Source organism: Staurois parvus, unplaced genomic scaffold, assembly GCF_062004578.1.
Source record: "Staurois parvus isolate SC_StPar_1 unplaced genomic scaffold, SC_StPar_1.0 ptg000282l, whole genome shotgun sequence".
Lineage (NCBI taxonomy): Eukaryota > Metazoa > Chordata > Amphibia > Anura > Ranidae > Staurois > Staurois parvus.
The window spans coordinates 9360125-9381136 of record NW_028318078.1 but is presented as its reverse complement, the minus strand read 5'-3'; the positions used below and the strand labels follow the sequence as shown (position 1 = coordinate 9381136).

General features: G+C 41.3%; 1 protein-coding gene across 1 annotated transcript in view; it reads left to right on the top strand.

Annotated features, from left to right (window-relative positions):
• The window catches only part of STAB1 (stabilin 1), a 317318-nt gene that overhangs the window by 71705 nt on the left and 224601 nt on the right, over nucleotides 1–21012 (top strand). The window contains exons 14-19 of the mRNA XM_089681924.1: nucleotides 3186–3248; nucleotides 11129–11242; nucleotides 12885–12938; nucleotides 16286–16366; nucleotides 17739–17897; nucleotides 18722–18778. Coding sequence (XP_089538050.1) covers nucleotides 3186–3248; nucleotides 11129–11242; nucleotides 12885–12938; nucleotides 16286–16366; nucleotides 17739–17897; nucleotides 18722–18778 — 528 coding nt within the window. The remainder of the gene's footprint in view (nucleotides 1–3185; nucleotides 3249–11128; nucleotides 11243–12884; nucleotides 12939–16285; nucleotides 16367–17738; nucleotides 17898–18721; nucleotides 18779–21012) is intronic.

Below are 21012 nucleotides of genomic sequence, written 5' to 3'. Positions count from 1 at the left end.
AACCACTACAGTTCGGGTTCAATAAACAAAACTGTCCCCCTTTAATCCTTAAAGGTGACACTACCACATAATAAATGGCCATGACATCCCGGGCGGGTGAGAGGGAGCAACACAGACTATGCCTTCTGAGGCGCCTGAGGGGTAATGGACCTTCTTTATATAGCCCTATTTCCCGCTCACAGCAGCCCCTAGGGTCCAATGTTCACCTGTTACTAGGGCTAGGCGACCTATGAAAAGCCTTCCCGCTTACCTCACATAGTAAGGGAGGCTTGAAACTGCGCTGCCGCTGTCCTATGAGGAAAGTCGGGGCCTAGAAACCTTTTTTCCCTCCTTTTCCTTCATTCCCGCTGCAATATATTAATAGTGTACACAGGCATAATGACGTTACCTTAACCACTTCCTGTCTGGTCCATGTATATAAACGGCTGGACGGGAGCAGTGCAGGAGCGGGTAGCCATTTATAAACGTTCTCCCGCATCCATTACCTGTGCGCACTCCCTAGAAGCGTGCAGCACTGCGATCTGGTCCGACACAGCCAGAGAGGAGGAGAAATTATTGCTTTTACAGCCTTTATGGGTGTAAAAAAAAAAAAAATCTTCATCACCCCCCACAAGTAGTACAGTGTCACTATGGTGACACTGTACTGCTAGGGTGACAGTATGTAAAAAAAGTTTTGAAAATAATATAAAAAAAAATAAAAATGTAAAAAAAGTTTTGAAAAATTATAATTTGATTATAAACTAATGTGGGGTTTTTTTTTTTTACTAAAAAGATAGCTGAATACATTTTGGCCAAGATTTATGAAGAAAGATTATTTGCAAAATTCTATTAGAAAAACATGTTTTTCAAAATGTTTTGGACTTTTTCATTTATATAGCAAAAAATAAAAATCCCAGTGGTGAATAAATATCACCAAAATAAAGTTTTATCTGTCTCAAAAAAATGCTAAAAAATTCATATGGGTACAGTGTTGCATGACCGCACAATTGTCATTCAAAGTGTGATAGCGCTGAAAGCTGAAAATTGGCCTGGACATGAAAGGGGGTGAAAGTGTCCGGACTTGAAGTGATTAAAGGAACAGTCACTTCAGAAATATGACAGTCACAATCCTAAAGGTATACAAAACACTACTCGCTCCCCATTTCACTCAGGGGTCACAACAAATTTATTGACCCACAAAGCTGCAAAGGGAGTCAGAAATCCCAACCTGTACATGTTTCCGGTCCGCAGTAGCCGGACAATATACATTTTCTGGAGAAAGTCAACAGCAACTTACTTATTGCTCTCAGCCAAGGTTTTCTTTAGGTTCCAAGAACAGTCCAAAAAAATATTTTAAGAATTTGTTTCATTAATGTAAAATGTTCATGATTCACCCTCACACCACCCAACAGATGTCATCCATTCAGTCATCTTTTTGCTGAGGAAAAATGGATTCAGTTTGCATCCGTTTTTACATCCATTTTCAGTTCAGTTCACATAAGTCTACATCTGGTTTTTTTTTGTTTTTGAAGAAACAAATCCTATGTGAACGTGGAACGGATGTAATTGGATAGCATCAGTTTATATACATTCAGATCCGTCTAAATAGAAAAGGATGCAGCCTTGTTAACCACTTTAGGACCGCCCTGTGCACAAGATCATGTATTTATACATCATTCTGTGTTTCCGGGTAGGGGGCACATGCGAGCGCCCTGCCTGCACTACCATTTGCGGCCGTGGATGTCAATCAACGTGTCTTGGACGGAAATTACCCGCCGGCGCCTGGTGATTATCGAGCATCTCTGACGGGGAGGAAAATTGTTTTGTTTACAACACAGTACAGCCATCCCAATCAGTTTGCTTACAGTGAAGAACACAACTCCGCACCCTAGCAAAACACTCCCAGCACACAGTTAACCCTTTGATCGCTCCTCACCTTAACCCCTCCCTGCCCAGTGTCATTAGTACAGTGTCAATGCTTTGTTTTAGCATTGATCACTGTATTGGTGTCACTGGGGATGTCAGTGACACCAAGTCAGTTCCCCCCCGTGTCAGAATTTCTGCCGCAGTCCTGCTAAAAGTCGCTGATCGCCGCCATTACTAGTAGAAAAAAAAATCCCATTATCTATACAGCCATTTGTAAATGCCATAACTTTCATGTAAACCAATTAATTTACATGTATTGGGATTTTTTTTAGCAAAGACGTGTAGCAGAATACATTTTGGCCTAAATTTATAATAAAATTTGATTTTTTTTTTTTTTTTTTTTTTACTGGACATGTTTAATAGCAAAGAGTCCAAAATATTGTTTTTTTCTCAAAATGGTCGATTTTTTTTATTATAACGCATAAAATAAAAAACACACAGGTGATCAAATACCACCAAAAGAAAGCTCAATTCGTGGGGGGAAAAAAGACGGAAATTTAATTTGGGTGCAGCATTGCATGACCGCGCAATTGTCAGTTAAAGTTACACAGCACCATAACACAAAAAAATGGTCTGGTCAGGATGGGGGATAAATCTTCCAAAGGGCAAGTGGTTAAAAAAAATGGACCTGAACAGACATGGATGTTTGTATCCGCCTGCCCATAGTTGTACATTGTGGTTCAGTCTGGATCCACCTGAAAAGCAGACAAATGGATCTAGACCTTTGTGAAAGGGCTCTTACATCTGTCACTGAGCCATGAAGTGAAGGTAAATCTTCTGTTTTCCTGCACTTTTGATTATCTCTGACACCCACCAAATAAAGAAACTTTATTTGTCTTATACTAAAAAAAAAAAAGAGACATAAGTTACAAGAATCTACCCTTTAGGGACAAATACAGCAATAAAAAAAATTGACAAACATTCTAATCTTTCTTTAATAAAGGAAACAACTATTTTCCTATAGATACAGTTTAACATCTCAAAGAAAATGCTCATATTTCAATACCAGAACAGCTTATCATAAATGGGTTTTTTTTTTCAGCACAATAGAATTACTTTTTTTTTTTTTTAATACTGATTTTCCAGAAGATAATTCTTCAGAATTCTGGCGATAAGATACCTCCACTGTTCGCTGTCCCTTACTTCCTCACAGTAGCAACTACTATCATTTTGTTAAGCCATAGGCTATTCAAGATATCTGAAAGCTATATTCCCTCAGGACAAATGTAAATTGTCATGCTTTATGTAAGATTTGTGATACTTGTTTGATTGTTTACCAGATGACCATTGGTGAAATACTTGCAAGAGATGATAGATTCAGCCGATTTGAAACTTTGTTGGAGGTAAGAAATGACAAAATCATATTGTTTATAAAGCGTAATTCAATGCAACAGGTGAAATCCGTTAGTAAATCGCTAATGTTGTCCAGGAAACATTGTCACCATGCCATATCCAGAAAGGTCCCACACCATCCTGAGTTCTATGCAATTCATTGCTGCTGTAGTTCAAAGAGCTCCTCACTTGTACAGTGTGTGTGTCACCTGTGCTGTGTAACTTCTGCTTTCAGTGCTTGTTGTATTACCAAAACATAATTCAAGTCAAATTAATTGTTTGCTGGATCATCAATAATCAGTTGCATACTTCAGCAATGAAGGAGGGCGTGGCATGAAGAGGTTCTATGGTTATCAAAGGAGAGAGAAGAGAGGGGCACCGGACTAAGTGAAGCATTAGCAGTAACCATTTATTGGCATAATGACAATTGGCAGCTCACAAGAATTATGAAGGATAAAAGCATGTCACCAGTAACGTGGTCCAAGACCATCCCAGGAGCCGGAGGAGGACAGGAGGTGTCCGAGCGTCAGGATGGTAGCTTTTGAAATAAAAACGCATTTCAACATACTGTGTATGTGTATATATATATATATATATATATATATATATATATATACATTTTGTGGGGTTAGCTCAGGTGGGGGATCTCCTTCCCTGGGAAAAAGGTAGACCGCACAGCAGGCTTTCTTAAAATCTGACTGGTTGTCAGCTTTATTTACAGGTTTGCAAAAAATGTCAAAACAAACAAAACAGTAAAATAAACCCTTGCCATCCAGGCACTAACTAAACAGAAGACTTTCCTCTCTCAGAAGTGAAGGGCTTCTCCCTGTCACCCAAAAACAAAACAAACGCAAACCTTTTCTTGTAGGTATAGTACACACACAGCTCTCTCAGAATACCTCTCTGAGTCCCAGGCCACGAGCAACTCCTTGCTCCAGCCCTGCCCTTTTTGTATCACCTGTTGGTGGACATCAGTGGAGCCCAAACTCTGGTCCGGAACCACCTCCGCCATTGTGGCTCCGAAAACCCGGAGTGGACTCCACCTTACACCTCACAGTATGATCTCATGCGAGGTGACACATAGCGTCCCTCTATCACCTCACCGTTCATCCTGTCACATATCCCCCCCCTCTGCTCAAGCCCCTGCGGCTGAGCAACTGTCCCAACCAGGCAATGGACCCGGGATAGGGCATCTACATTACTTTGCAGTTTCCCCGCTCTGTGTTCCACTGTGAATTTGAACACTTGTAGCACAACAAACCACCTTGTCACTCGACTGTTTTTCTCCTTATTATCACACATCCATTTGAGCGGGGCATGATCAGTAACCAACTTGAACGGTCTTCCTAACAGGTAATATTTCAGGGCCTCCAAGGCCCATTTGATGGCCAAACATTCCTTCTCCACAATGGCATAGTTTCTCTCATGTTTGTTGAGCTTTCTACTTAGGAAGACCACAGGGTGCTCCTCCCCATCTCTGATTTGGGACAGTACCGCACCTAGTCCCACGTCAGAGGCATCAGTCTGTACCACAAACTCTGTTGTGAAATCCGGAGTCACAAGCACAGGTTGAGCACAGAGTGCTTGTTTCAGCCTTTGAAATGCGGTCTCCGCCTCAGGATTCCACTTAATCATGACCGACCCCCTACCTTTTGTCAGATCTGTCAGTGGGGTTGCAATGGTGGCAAAATTGGGGATAAACCGCCTATAGTATCCAGTGATTCCAAGAAATGCCCGGACTTGCTTTTTACTTGGGGCCACTTTTGAATTTCCTCAATTTTATCGATCTGAGGCCTAATGAGACCTCGACCAATGATGTAGCCAAGATATTTGGCCTCCTCTAAGCCTATGGCACACTTTCTGGGGTTGGCGGTAAGACCTGCTTCCCGCAGCGAATCTATGACCGCTTGCAAGCGGGACAAATGAGATTCCCAGTCTGGACTGTGGATGACGACATCGTCCAAATAGGCAGCTGCATATTGGCGATGTGGTCTCAACGTCTTGTCCATCATCCTTTGGAATGATGCAGGAGCCCCATGCAAACCAAACGGCATCCGCTTATACTGAAAGGACCCCTCGGGGGTGGAGAATGCCGTCTTTTCTTTTGCAGCTTCCGTTAAAGGAATCTGCCAATAGCCTTTGGTCAGATCTAAGGTGGTTATGTACCGAGCCGTTCCCAACCTGTCAATGAGCTCATCCACCCGAGGCATCGGGTACGCATCAAACTTAGACACACTGTTCAGTTTCCTGAAATCATTACAGAAACGAATTGTTCCATCTGGTTTTGGGACCAACACTATGGGACTCGACCACTCACTGTGAGATTCCTCAATCACTCCCAACTCTAACATGTCCTTTATTTCCTTTGCCACCGCTTCCCGCCGGGCCTCAGGTATTCTATAGGGCTTGACATTTACGCGGACCCCGGGCTGGGTAACTATGTCATGCTGTATGACCGTCGTCAGTCCAGGTAGGTGAGAGAAGAAATCTCCATTTTTCCTCACAAACTCCTTAACATCATTTTGTTGGGCTACTGACAAGGTTTCCGTTATAGGTACCTGAGGGACCACGGGAACCACGTCCTTTTGGGGGCTTGGTACTGCCAATAAACTTTCCCTGTCTTTCCAAGGTTTTAAGAGATTAACATGATAGATTTGTTCGGGTTTCCTTTTCCCTGGCTGGTAAACTTTATAATTTACTTCCCCCACTTTCTCCCTAATTTCAAAGGGACCTTGCCACTTTGCGAGGAATTTACTTTCCACGGTGGGGACTAGCACCAGCACTCTATCCCCAGGGTTGAAGGTACGGATCCTGGCACCCCGGTTATAAACCCTTCTCTGGACCTCCTGGGCTTGCTCCATGTGTTCCCGAACAAGTGGCATGACAGCTGCGATTCTATCCTGCATCTGTGAGATATGCTCGATGACACTTCTATAGGGCGTGGACTGTCTCCCAGGTTTCTTTTGCAACATCTAGCAATCCCCTGGGATGTCTACCATACAGTAATTCAAAAGGTGAATATCCTGTAGATGCCTGAGGTACTTCCCGTATAGCAAACATGAGATATGGTAGCAAAAAATCCCAATTTCTCCCATCTTTGTCCACCACCTTTTTTAACATATTCTTAAGGGTCTTGTTAAACCTTTCCACAAGCCCATCGGTTTGGGGGTGGTAGACCGAGGTACGGAGATGGGAGATTTTGAACAGTTTGCATAACTCTTTCATAACTCTAGACATAAATGGCGTGCCCTGATCCGTTAATATCTCCTTTGGAATACCTACACGACTAAACACCCGGACAAGCTCTTTGGCGATATTTTTAGCGGAGGTATTACGCAAGGGGATGGCTTCAGGATACCGGGTGGTATAGTCAAGTATCACCAGTATGTGATGATGGCCCCGGGCAGATTTTACTACTGGACCCACTAGGTCCATGCCCACTCTTTCAAACGGTACTTCAATTATGGGTAGAGGTACTAGCGGACTACGAAAATGGGGTGAGGGCGCAGAATATTGACATTCCGGGCATGACTCACAATGCGCTTTGACGTCTCCATGTAAGCCTGGCCAAAAGAATCTCTGGGTTATTCTCTCCTTTGTTTTCTCTACACCCAGGTGTCCACCCATTATATGCCCATGGGCTAAATCTAGTACCATCCGGCGAAAGGGTTTGGGGACCACTAACTGTTCTACCACCTCCTCCCCTTGCTTTACCACTTGATACAGCAAGTTATTGTTAAGAGCCATGTAGGGAAAAGACACCGCTACATCATTTTCAACTGGTTCCCCATCAATCATTTTAATGGTTTCACGGGCTCTATTAAGTGTGGAATCTTTCAGTTGTTCCGTACAAAAATCCTCTTTTCTGACCTCTAGGTCAGGCACCACATTCTGTCCACTCTCACTAGAGCCAGCGATCATCTCTTGTTCTATATCCTCAATGTCTGGGGTTGGATCCAACTCCTCCTGCTCCCCAGCCATTACCGAAAAAGGAAAAAGGTCTACACCTTCCTTGGACACACCAACAGTTTCCCCTTCCACCTTGCCGTCAAAGGGGTCAGGAGTGAGTTCAGGAGTTTTCAGTGTTTCCCCAGCAGGGGGAGCTCGGTCCTCCTGACTCCCCTCCTTATCCCATAACTTCCAGAAATGGGGAAAATCTCTCCCCACTATGGCTTCATGAAGCAGAGAGGGCACCACCCCCACTGAATGGGTCACAGGGCCCCAGGGAGTATCAATCTCCACTATAGCAGTCTGGTAATTACGTGTATCACCATGAATACAAATAACCCCAATCGTGCTAGGGTGTAAGCTGGCAGGGTTTACCAAATCACTTTTAACTAAGGTCACAACACTACCCGAGTCTAGCAGAGCAGTTACTGGCTTTTCATCAATGGCAATCACACACATTTGCTTTTCCATGCGTTTCTGACATGCTGCAGTACATACCACCTGTGCAAAATGAGACATGCGGTTTCCTAAATAAGCATTTTCACATTGCATAGGTTAATCATTTAAAGGACAGTTTGCAGCAATATGACCCAACGCATGACACCGATAACATTTGATATGTTCAGTACCTAAACCTCTAAATGGCTTTGGGGACCTTCCTGACCTATTTGGCCAGTCTCTAGGTCCTAAGCCTACAGTCTCATTATCTGACACAACAGTCTTATCGTTTTTTTCTGAGCCTTTGGCCCATGGAATAGTCTTACCAGATCCTCCGGATAGTTTTCCACCCCTAGTGACCTTGGGGTACGGCCCAGGTGAATGAAAAAAGTCCTCAGCGGCTGCATATCTCTCCACCAGGTCCACCAGCTCGTTTGCAGATTTAGGGTCTCCACGGCTGACCCACTTCCTCAAAGTGGCAGGGAGTGCACGCAAATATTGGTCCATGACCACACGCTCCACAATCTGAGGGCCTGACAATACCTCTGGCTGGAGCCACTTTTTGGAGAGATGTATCAAATCGAACATCTGAGATCTGGGTGGTTTGTCAGCCCTGTAATGCCACTGATGCACCCGCTGAGCCCGGACTGCAATGGTGACGCCCAGGCGTGCAAGGACCTCAGCCTTCAGTTTCTCATAGTCCTGGGCATCCCCTGGTTCCAGGTCATAATAGGCCTTTTGGGATTCACCTGTCAAAAATGGTGCAAGCAGTCCTGCCCATTGTTCCTTTTTCCATCCTTCCCGAACAGCAACCCTTTCAAAAGTGGTGAGGTAGGCCTCCACATCATCCGCAGGTGTCATCTTCTGCAAAACATAGCTGGCCCGCGCCATTTTCTGCTCCACTGGCAGTGGATCTGCAGATTCCTTCTTTAATTCTAACAGGTGTTGGGCCACCTGCTTAAGGAGCTCTCGGTCTGCTTGTTGGGCTTCTGCAAACTGGCGATTTGTCTCCCGTTGTGCTGCATTGGCCTGCAGCAAGGCTCGTATTATTTCCTCCATTTTCCCACTTGCTCAGGAAGTTGCCCGCCAAATCCACCATATGTGGGGTTAGCTCAGGTGGGGGATCACCTTCCCTGGGAAAAAGGTAGACCGCACAGCAGGCTTTCTTAAAATCTGACTGGTTGTCAGCTTTATTTACAGGTTTGCAAAAAAATGTCAAAACAAACAAAACAGTAAAATAAACCCTTGCCATCCAGGCACTAACTAAACAGAAGACTTTCCTCTCTCAGAGGTGAAGGGCTTCTCCCTGTCACCCAAAAACAAAACAAACGCAAACCTTTTCTTGTAGGTATCGTACACACACAGCTCTCTCAGAATACCTCTCTGAGTCCCAGGCCACGAGCAACTCCTTGCTCCAGCCCTGCCCTTTTTGTATCACCTGTTGGTGGTCATTAGTGGAGCCCAAACTCTGGTCCGGAACCACCTCCGCCATTGTGGCACCGAAAACCCGGAGTGGACTCCACCTTACACCTCACAGTATGATCTCATGCGAGGTGACACATAGCGTCCCTCTATCACCTCGCCGTTCATCCTGTCACAATATATATATATATATATATATATATATGTGTGTGTGTGTGTGTGTGTGTGTATGTATGTATATATATGTATATATATATATATATATATATATATATATATATTGAATATGGCCAAAATTGTAGTATTTCAAATATATGTCAATATATTTGGGAAGAATATTTTTGAGATATATTTAAAATCTATTTTTCTTTCATATGGGTATTTAAAGTAAACCTGCCAAACCTGGTTAGTTCAAACTAAATATACGGAGAGTATGATTTTGTGATATATAGTATAAGGAATGTACGATAAGAACTATTAGCAATCAGAGATAAAATAGACAAACACAAACTCGAGGATCAGATACTTTATTTACAAAAGTTGCTGATGAGTTTAGTTTAAAATTCATCTGAAGGGGACTGGCAAAATATCACTTCAGTGCTGCCAATTCCACTAAACCGTTTACAAAGCCTAATGATGGTGTTGCACACTTCAGTTGAATTATGCATGATGTCAAATCTGGAAATAACTGGGGAGAACAAGCCTGAGAAAGTTAACTGCTGTACCAGCTTTTCTTTTGTTAGTGGATAGTAGAAAGTGGTTAGGAATACCTTTTATACATCTAAAAATAACCTAAAGCAGAACTCCACGTAAAACCTTTTTTCTCTTATGCAGTGAGGCTGTGCCTGCACTGCATGGGTTAACTGCTCGCTTTTATCTAGAGGCCATTTGAAAGGCTATACTTACCTGATCCTCTGGAAAAACACGCTACCCCACGTCCAGCAGTGGACTGTTCCTTCCGTCCTCACATCCAGAGCTGGTCTGAGCACGATGAACATGATGAAGTCAGGAACAGTCCATTCATAAGACTGTTAGCTTGCAGGAGGTGGCAGTGGTGGGGAAGTATCTCCGCTCTGAAATTCCCTAAACAAAAATGAGCAGTCCTACTGCATGGGCATTTTTTCTCCCTAGAATTCTTGCCAAACGCTTTATAGCCAAATGATGGCTACAGCATGCTTGTCCAGTTCTGGGAGGGCGTCATATGACTTCCTCCCAGAATGCGCCCTCCTGCGCACTCCCAGTGGCGCGCAGCCGGCAGTCTCTGTGATCTCCTACAGACACAGCTGACCACATGATGTGGCAAAAGGCCAATCACAGCGGCCTTTTACCACGTGATCAATGACACAGCAGATCACCGGGTAAATGCAGTTGATGATTATCGGCTGCACTTTCCTCATGCTGTGACATAGTGACATTATTACTTAATATTATCCATTACATGGGAGGAGGAGTGGATAGCCCTCTAGTGGCTAAAGGAGATATTGCGCGGTCCGGACTTGTGGAGATGTCTTATTAAATATATGCAAGTGTTACTTGCGTTGGAGGTAAATGGTATCCACTGAGACGGAGGATTTACAATACCATCTTAAAAGTATCCATTACGTGGGAGGAGGAACGGATAAAGGAGATATCGCAAGGTCTTGATGTGTGGAGATGTCCTATTATTAATACACAGTTTTTACATGCATTGGAGGTGAGAGTTCTGTGAGCAGAGAGTGGCACTGTTAATAGCATGGATATTCACACCAACCACGGAATTGCAGTCACGGTGTTGGATCGTGTGATATTTGGAAACTTATTAACTTAATTATTGAAAGCACTTTAGTATGTTTATTCACATTATTCATTAGTATATGACATTTACAAATATGGTTTATGTTTATTGGTCATTAATTCACATTATGATTTTGAGCACAGTTTATCCACTTTTGTTGATTATGATGGATTGATGTTTATTAGCAGCGCTGCACCACTTTGTTTATTTAATTCATTCTAGGTTATTACCATCCACTTCATCCTTTATTTTCTGTTACAATGTTGTAAAAGCTAGCTGCATATATAAATCATATCTCTGTGTTTGCAGAACTGCGATCTTCCCCCAATATTAAATGGACATGGCTCCTTCACTGTGTTTGTCCCAAGTAACAAGGCTGTGGATTCGTTAAGAGATGGAAGATTGATATATCTTTTGACAAAGGTAGGAGGCAATTTTTAATATTTGTATTTACTGGCATATAACAAATATACATTTGGATAGAAAATACAAAAATGGAGAAATCTCCCAAAATAGGGACTTTTAAGACACTGTACTAAAAAACAAAACAAAATAAGCTAAACAATAGTTGTATTTATTGACATCTATTAATGCAGTGGGCCAAAAATGTGACCACTTAATATGCAATATAATGCACAATATATTTAAGAAATAATAGAATAATATAACCATTAACATACATTATAAGAAAATTATTGTTGAAACTCTTACCACAATATTCAATTAGATCACAGAGTTATTAGTTTAGAGACAATAATAAGCTTCAACAATAATATTCTTATAATGTATGTTAATGGTTACATTATTGTTGTGTATACATCTATATACCTGTTACTATGAAGTTATGTATATATGTTTGTAGACGATTCCTGCAAAGCCGTTGAAGAAGCAGATGTGGACTACGAAACGCATCAGCGTTTACAGCGGGATATTGTTTCGTTCAATCATACTATGTGACCTGTTGGTTTTTATTAAATATATTGTGTATTATATTGCATATTAAGTGGTCAAATTGTTGGCCCATTGTTTTAATGGATGCAATAAATACAACAATTTTTTAGCTTATTTTTGTTTTGTTCACAATGCCTTAAAAGTCCCTATTTTTGGAGATTTCTCCATTTATGTATTTTGTGTCTTAGTTGGGATGTGGCACTATGCATCTATCCCGTGAGTGATGGGTTATGTTTTTCTATACATTTAGATAGAGTGGTGAAGGACTAGAACCACCAGGTTTTTATTGTTGGCCAATAGATTCATGTATTATTTTAAGAGCAGCGTTTACAGTTTGAAAAAAAAAACAGCAAAGGTGCGTTCAGGGGAGGAGCTGAAGAGCAGATAATTAAAAAATGTCAGGTATTGCACTGCTCTGTAACAACAATAAATAAATGCTGAACATGTATAATGAAATAATGAAGTAAAAGGAACAAAGTCCTGCATGTGACTACTTCAATAAATAAACATGCACAAGTGAACAAGTCTCTGATAAGTGTAAACACAAATAATCCAAGGGTTCCCTCCAGACACTATTAGAAGTGTCTTCCTGTTGGTAAGTGAACCCACAGTCCCAGTGCTGTCAATCTTCAACTCTTGTGCACCACCACAAAACTGTGATATCAGATGGACCCCCACCTTCATAAATTGACCTACAGGTTATAATAGGTCACAATGCACCTCTCCCCTTGCATCGGGGGGGGGGGCAAAACTTTACACCGGTCATGGTTCCCCTCACACTCCAAATCACTTCCTGGGGGTCTCTGTGTCCTCAATGTAATCACTTATAGCTCCGTCTTGATTCTTTGGATCAAGCTCACAGCCACAGAAGAGTACCCATAGTGTAGTATTTAAAGCCACAGATAATATTTATTAAAAGTGTACTCACATAAAGCTGGAGTGCTGAAAGGAGGAATCAATACCTTTGTTTATTCTGCTCATTACTACATATGTTATGTGAGTACATTTTTTTAAATATGCCACCAAAAGTTCATAGATCACTGATAAAATGGATGTTAAAAATGTGTTCAGTTCTAATGTATCTGTACTTGTAAACCTTTTGTTATTCTTTCAGGCTAAACACAAGTTGTTGGAATTGGTTAAGTATCATATCTATTCTGTAGCCTCTGTAAGTATATTAGTATTTCATTAATGTTGTGGGTGTGTTTCATAAAAGATTTTGTTTGTAAAGTTTATATGCGTACTGCATGTAGCGCTACCCCATAGCAGCAGCTGATAGAAGCTGGTTATTTCCATATAGCATAGAGGCTGCCCATCACCGCAAGCACCAGTTTGTGAACTAGTTTATGATGTCATTTTGATATGTATTGCTTAAAAAATGTTAAACAGAAGAGGGTTTAGGGCATGGAATACTCCAAAATGCTTGCAATAGGAGGACACTTTCCGCTAGCCTCCCAACTCAGGATTCTGCTGAGGGCAGGGGAATGGCCAGTTTTCTGAGACCCTATAAGAACCATCTCAGTCCAAGCTACCTCTGGCACTTACATTCCAAAAGCACACAGTCACCAGGAATCAATTCAGGGTCATTACTCACAAGACCCTATGACAACTGCACAGCTTCCAACTTTCTCCCAAAACCTTCCTGTGAGGGAGACAATCCTTCTCCAAACCAGATCCCTTATGGCAAAGTCCTACAGTCAGCTCCCCAGAACATCTGGTCTGCCACAGCTAAAATCTCATGAACAGCTACATGGTCCACAGGCTGCCTCAGAGGACAGCTCCCCCAAGCCTTGGAACCTTCCTGTAAAAGAAAGATAATCTTCTCAGGCCACATGCATATTTATCATCTCCTCAGCCACCTTCTGGATACACCATCACAGAGATTGGCTAGGGCACGATAAATATTCAGCTGATCATTTGAAGCCCCCACCTTCCTCCATGCTTTGGAAGCTTCTTTCAGAGGCAGGTGGGAGCAATCAAACTCTAAACTCTAAGCTCAGGAATCTTTGAAAAAACCAAAGCAATCAATCACTGCTCCACTCACTACAGTGGAACCAAAACCTAAATTCACTTAGCAGCCTAGCTAGGAGGAACAAGACGTATCTAAAAAGCAATCTTCACCGTTAAAAAGTGTTTCGGTGTCCGATGGTACTCCATAGGATTTACTTCTCAGGCTCTGAATGTTGCTGGCAATGTCAAATGGATGTTGGATCCCTGTTACATGTTTGGTGGGAATGCCCCCTCATCCATGCCTTTTGGGAACTGATCCTACGCATTTACATCACTGTGACAGACTCGACAGTCCCTAATACACCACAGGTTGTTCTCCTTTCTATTCTCCCTGTCTCTTATAAGCATATTAAATGGGACATCCTACACCATTGTTTGACTGCTCTGAGATTTTTATGTCTAAAGATGCACTGCCTGGGCTTTGCTTCTTTCTTTATTTCCATTTCTTCTCCTTTCTTTTTCTTACTCTCCTCCCCCCCCCTTTTTTTTTCCCCACAAGATTTTAACCTTGGCAGGGCTTTGGTTGACCTGATACTGCCTCGAATATTCCTTGTGCTTGCTGGTCTGATGGTGATGTTACAAAGGCATCAATGTCATCAACTGCACTTTTCGTCACTACCCCTAGCTATTACTATTTGAGTTGCATTTTGATACATGCCCTTCTGTTTCATATTCAGGTCTCTTTATGCTGCCCCATTAGACATCTTTGCCACTCTGACTAGCCCTCAAGGTGTACATATTTTTTTTTGTTGGGGGGGGGGGATTTTGTTTTGCTTCTGTGTTTATTTCTGTTTCTTGTGTTTTTGTTTCTATTTTTTTTGTATTGGCCCTATTTTGTAAGGGCATATTTCCTGATTTTCTTGCATTATTTATGTTAAATCTTTCAATAGAATTAGATTGAACGTAGTAAGTGTTTCTGTGCTGCACGAGAGGTTTTCAGAAATGTAATGCCTCCATCCCCACTCTCAGCCCCTTAGGGGAGCAACTAACAGAGCCAAATTGACCCCCTAACTTAATAATTAGGTCACAGCAATTAAAGGTTATTTCCAGTGAACGATAATCAGTAAACTGTACTCCTCACTCCAATCTCATCAGCTCCCGTGATCTGCATACTTTATTACAACATATTGTAATAGAAGAGAGAGATTATCATAGTGCTAAACCATCTTTATTAAAACTTGTATAAACCAAAAAAAAAACTTACATGCATTAGGGGTCCTTTCACACAGTCGCAAAAACTGCTATGCATGAAAACTGAAGCTTTTTACATGAGTTTACACATTTAACTTCGATTCAATTTAGTTTAGATCAGTATACATCCATTTTTCACATTTGCTTTTTTTTTTTTTAGTTTTTGAAGAAAATGGTCATAGGTGACAAAAGTATATACCAAAAATATGTTTCTTGCCCAATAAAAAAACTATTAACAATGTTTCAATACGCCATATTGAAGCTGTACACTATGATTACACCATCCTGCTTGAAACTTTGATACTACCTTTTCTATGTATCCTCTATGTATCCTCTGTACTCCAACTTTTGTAACTTTCCCATATCATTTGGATGACTGAGCAAAAAAGTTTTCTCTGTTCTGCTCCTCTCCTCTCCACTGCCACTTGAGACCGGGTCAATACAAACTATCTTTGCTGACATATTATTAGACACTGAATAAATGACACTGCGCTCCTGAAAGATCACTGATGCCCATGCTTATTGCATAGGATGTTCACAAGCTTGACATTGACAGTCCCTGTCTTAGAACTGCCCCTCCAGTGTGTTTCACCCAGAAGGGCTTAATCGTAAATATTATTTCCTATATCTACAATAAGGAAAAATAGTTATTTAAAAATATTGTATTTTTTAATCTTTTGCTCTTTTGTAAGATCAAAGGTATGCAAGATTTCTGTAGGAGGGATCGCACTTTTGGGGTGTGTTATATCAGCAGGGGCGGACTGACAACTCATGGGGCCCCCGGGCAATAGGGGATCATGGGGCCCCTGTGTCCTTGCCCAAACTCAAAAAAACCTATGAAAAAGGTACCAGGGGCATCTCATGGGGCCGCCTACTGACCCCGGGCCCTCAGGCAGTACCCGAGTTTCCAAATGGTCAGTCCGCCCCTGTATATCAGCTATTAACATGCATTGCAGCTTATTCATTTTTCCCCATCTCAGAGTCACCAAAACCACACTTGGGAATGCATCACAGCATAGGTGCATTACCTCCCTGCAGTGCAGGTGGATTGCTTTAGTACACAAAGCACTAACTCCTACATTGTGCAATACCATGCCTGTTATGTATATTAGGCTCAATTTACAAATCATTAACACAAAGAAAAGGAACTTTCTTTTAACTTTGAGACTGTAATCTCATTGCCCTGAAATTAACTATCAATTCCCTCTGGTGTGAATTAAGCCTTATGTTAAAAAATGGCAGATAAATGCTTTAACTTTGACTGTGAATGAATGTTAAATTATTCATTGTGCAATTGTGTTTTGTTTCCTTTAGATCACTGTAGATAGATTAATTACAATGCCACATATTCTGACTACCTCAAATGAAATTATAAAGATAAATGTGACTCAAGGGGTATGTAAACACGAGTGTGTTTTTTTTTTTTTTTTTTTTTTTACTTGTTCCTTTTTTCATCCTCAGTATACTATAGCTTTCTTTACAGTCTTGGGTAGAATTTGAAACATGTTCTTGAGTTTCAGTATAGTTTGTGAAAATTTTGATTGTACTCCCTGCAGCTCATCTTATTACTGCTGTCTTGTTCTCCACTGTGTCTCTTTAAGAGGCAGCCATCTTGGTAGAGGCAGGGCATTGCTTTCTCGAGTCAGAACCTCCAGGAAGGAGAACAGTGAACAGCACAGTAGTGACATTACCAATCTCATTCCAAATCCCATGAGACTAGAAGTCAGGCAAAAATGCATTAATTTCACACTGCAGATTTATAGCTATGGGTCTACAGATGTCAAATTTTTGTGTTCAGATCCACTTAAGGCCACATTCAAAGAACTGGTCACACGCAGCCAACATCTTCCAGTGGCAAGAATCAGCAGATTCTTGCAGCTGGACTGACCAGGGCATGCGAATAGCAGCATCTGGTCAGCCTATTTAAACTAATGACAGGCTGGCAGCGACTGCTGCTGTTCGCATGTAGCACACACAGAGCAGTCAGCTGTGATTATGGATGCATGTCCAAACCTGGATGCAGTCAGCTAAAAGAAGCCTAAGGGCCCATTCACAAGGGGTGATTTGCTTCCAATCAACAGGGGATCTGCTCACAGATATCCTGCTGATTGGAGCAGAGCAAGGTGGATGGCAGGCTTGAGTCCAGAAGAGAACACAGTCCTCCATTTTTATTTTTTTTGAAGGCCTGATTGGACCCCAAGGTAGGCGGTTGTAAATGGACACAAATCCATTTGCATTCACCGGTCCATGGGGATGCATGGGCCATCTAATCAAGTCCACATGAAAAACTGGCAGGCAGACCTGATCGTATCGCTCTTGTGAAATGGGCCTTAAACAGTGCTAGCTTTATGCTGGTGAGGTATCTATAAAAGATTGTGGGAAACTTTTTTTTTTTTATTGAAAATTCTTTTTATTTGGAAAAGGAAACATTTGAGATGGTAATAAAGTATTGCTTTATGAGATAGAATAACAATTTAAAAGAAACTAAGACTTTCAAATTTTTAAATGTCTATCTCAAGCAAAAATACTTATTCTGTGCAAAACCCTTAAGATTGTGAACAGGACATTTTTGGGAGGCAAATATTATAACAGCGTGAAAATAACTTTATCTTCATGGATCCAATCCATCTCCGTGAATTATGCCCATTACATTTTATACAGAGTATATATATCTGTCTTAAGTGACATATGCCAGGAGAACGTATGCGTGATTGTTTCATGTAACTGACACTTTACATGTAAATGTATCATTTTAATCTTTTGTTAGGGGAGAATTCTATTTGGAGATTCAGGAATCCCTCTCAGCCACAGTGACATAATTGCGTCTAATGGTGTCATCCATGTTCTTGATGGCATTTTAATACCCTCTGGCATTTTGCCAATTCTGCCAGCTAAATGCAATGAGACACTGGAAGAAGTAATACAGGTAATTAAGTCATTCAAATTATCGTGCAGTGATAATATATTATCCCTTCCTACTGCATACTGATTTGCTTTACAGTATACACCTGGGGTTATGTGCTAGATATGAGACGGTGAACAAAGCCATAGCCCCTTCTTAAAATACATACAAACAAAATGTGCCACTTCGTTACAGTCATTAATTATGCAACCTGAAAGTAAAAAAAAAACCTTCTACTAAATATACCGTGTGAACACATGCCAGGGAGCATAATGCATGTCCCTGTACTGGCAGTGCATTCTGTTGGCTCTAGTGATAAAAAGGTTTAGGAACACATCAGGGCCTGAAAAAAGTTTAGCTACTACTAAACACTGAATCAGCCTACTTGATGCAATAATTCAAAATGGCTGTACACAGTTCAGATCTCCACTAAAAGGCACATGCCACCTTATTGTTCTCATAAAGCTGTGGGCACTTTTGTACTCTATTGTGTTTTTGTTTAAGCTAAAATGTAGAGCTGCCCTAGGGCTTACATTTAAAACAATATATGTAAACCTTGTTGCCTTTGGTTGACCATACACATACTTACCTGAGTGTAAAATATTTGTACAAGGTCATTTAAATGTAAAACCAAGTAATATGAGGTCAAACTGATGCAATCTGTTTAATTTGTAGCCATTGTCCTGGCCCCTACTTCCCACAGTTGGTAGTACATCTAAAGGAAATTGTGCTTTTCTTAGGAATGCATGTTGAATATAAATCGCACAAGTGCTTTATATTTTGATTTATATATACTTTGATTTATAATAAGTTGAAAATCTGCTGAATAATATGTTGTGTGTTTCCAGGGCTCATGCTCCAGCTGTGATTCCATTGCTCTATGTCCAGAGGGTACCAGAGACTTGGTAATTAAAAAACATTTTTTCTTGTTTTTGTCTGCTTTCTTAAATGGTTATCTCACCTTTACTTACTTTTTTCAAAAACAAGAAAACTCTGCATTCTGCAAGAGTGAAAGAGAGTGGACAGTGCATGCATGGGTAGGGAATTATTATTATTATACAGGATTTATATAGTGCCAACAGTTTGCGCAGCACTTTACAAAATGAATGAAGCAGAGTGCTGTTTCTCACTTTTCCAGGGCCATGCATCCAGTGCTTGGTGTGCCGTGTCATTAGCAGGTTGGGTAGGGCAATGTATTAAAGTGGTTGTAAAGGCTGAATGTTTTTTTACCTTCATGCATTTTCCCCCCTGAAGCCCCCCTAATACTTACCCAAGCCTGATTCCGATCCGGGTCTCTCTCTCTCTTCATTAGATGAGACAGCAGTGGGAGCCACTGGCTCCCACTGCTGTCAATTACAGCCAGTGGGGAGAGAGCAGGGGCTGGCACTGAGCCATGCTCTGTGTATCTGTGTACTCTGGAGCAAGCATGCACTCAGCAGGGGGAAGGGAGCAGTAGCACCGGCGGAGAACCTGAGAAGAGGAGGATTGGGGCTGCTTTGTGCAAAACCATCACACAAAGCAGGTATGACATGTTTGTTATTTTAAAGAAAAAAAATAACCTTTATAATCACCCACGCCGCCATTCACGGCTGCGGCTGTCCATCACCGGGTTCCGGCCTGTGATTCCCCACCGGCGCCTGGTGATTACCTGGCATCTCCGACGGGGAGGAGAACTGCTTTGTTTACTAACAGTCCTCCTCCCTGTCAGCTCGGGCACACTGCTCTGGATGGCTGTGCATAGCACAGCCATCCAGAGCAGTGTGATTACAGTAAAGCCCACACACACAGCCCCCTATGTAAAACACTCCCTGCACACAATTAACCCTTTGATCACCCCTGATGTTAACCCCTTCCTGCCTAGTGTCATTAGTACAGTATCAGTGCTTTTTTTTTTTAAGCTCTGATCACTGTATTGGTGTCACTGGGGATGTCAGTGACACCAAATCAGTTCCCCCCCAGTGTCAGAATACCTGCCACAGTCCAGCTATAAGTTGCTGATCGCCGCCATTACTGGTAAAAGGAAAAAAAAATTCCAGTATCTATAATGCCATTTGTAAACACTATAACTTTCACGTAAACCAATTTACACACATTTTTTTTCAGCAAAGACATGTAGCAGAATACATTTTGGCGTAAATTTATGACTAAATTTAATTTTTAAAAATTTTTTTACTGGACATGTTTAATAGCAAAAAGTCAAAAATGTTTTTTGTTCTCAAAATTGTTGGCCTTTTTTTTGTAATAGCTCAAAAAAAAAATGCACAGGCGATCAAATACCACTGAAAGAAATCTCAATTCGTGGGAAAAAAAGGACATAAATGTAATTTGAGTGCAGCGTTGCATGACCGCGCAATTGTCAGTTAAAGTAACGCAGAACAGTAACGCAAACAATGGCCTGGTCAGGAAGGGGGGTAAATCCTCAAGACGGCAAGTGGTTAAGCATAGCTTAGAAACATCTGATGTGTGTTTACACTAGAGAACTGCTTCCATAGCGGATTTTGCTTCCATAGAAAGTAAAAAGGGGAATGAAGTTATGATTTCAGTGTCTCCATTATGAACTTTGAAAATGAATTTCTCCACAATGTCTTTAACTACCAATGTGAATGAGGGCTTATTTAAAATGCTTTTGCTACTTGTTCAGAATATATTGTATGAATGATTTAGTGTGCATAGCCTCGTCATGGGATCAGTTATGATTATTTACATAATGCTAATTTGTTTTGCACGTGTATCTTAAAAAAAAAACACTAAAAGGAGACTTGGTAACAATGTGAATAATGTGGAGCAGCAACAGCCTGTGAAAGTAGCAGTCTTATTTTTACATACTCAGGATCTTTATATTTTGCTCCCTTACAGAGCTCTGTGTACCAATACTATCCAACACTTTCATCTGTAGGGAATAGCATGTCCCTACTGGCCACCCTGGTTCCTTTTGTGTCCCCCATGTCACTACTGAGCCTTGCAGTGACATGGTGTCAATGGGTGTATTCTAAGTGCTCAGCGTTTTCTCAATCCTTGACAGGTATCATAAATAATCGTTAACAGTCAAATATTATGTTTTATGACCTTTTTGAAATATGTAGTGAGCTTTAATCAATAAACTAACATCTAGTTTTTCTTGTGTAAAAATGACAAAGCA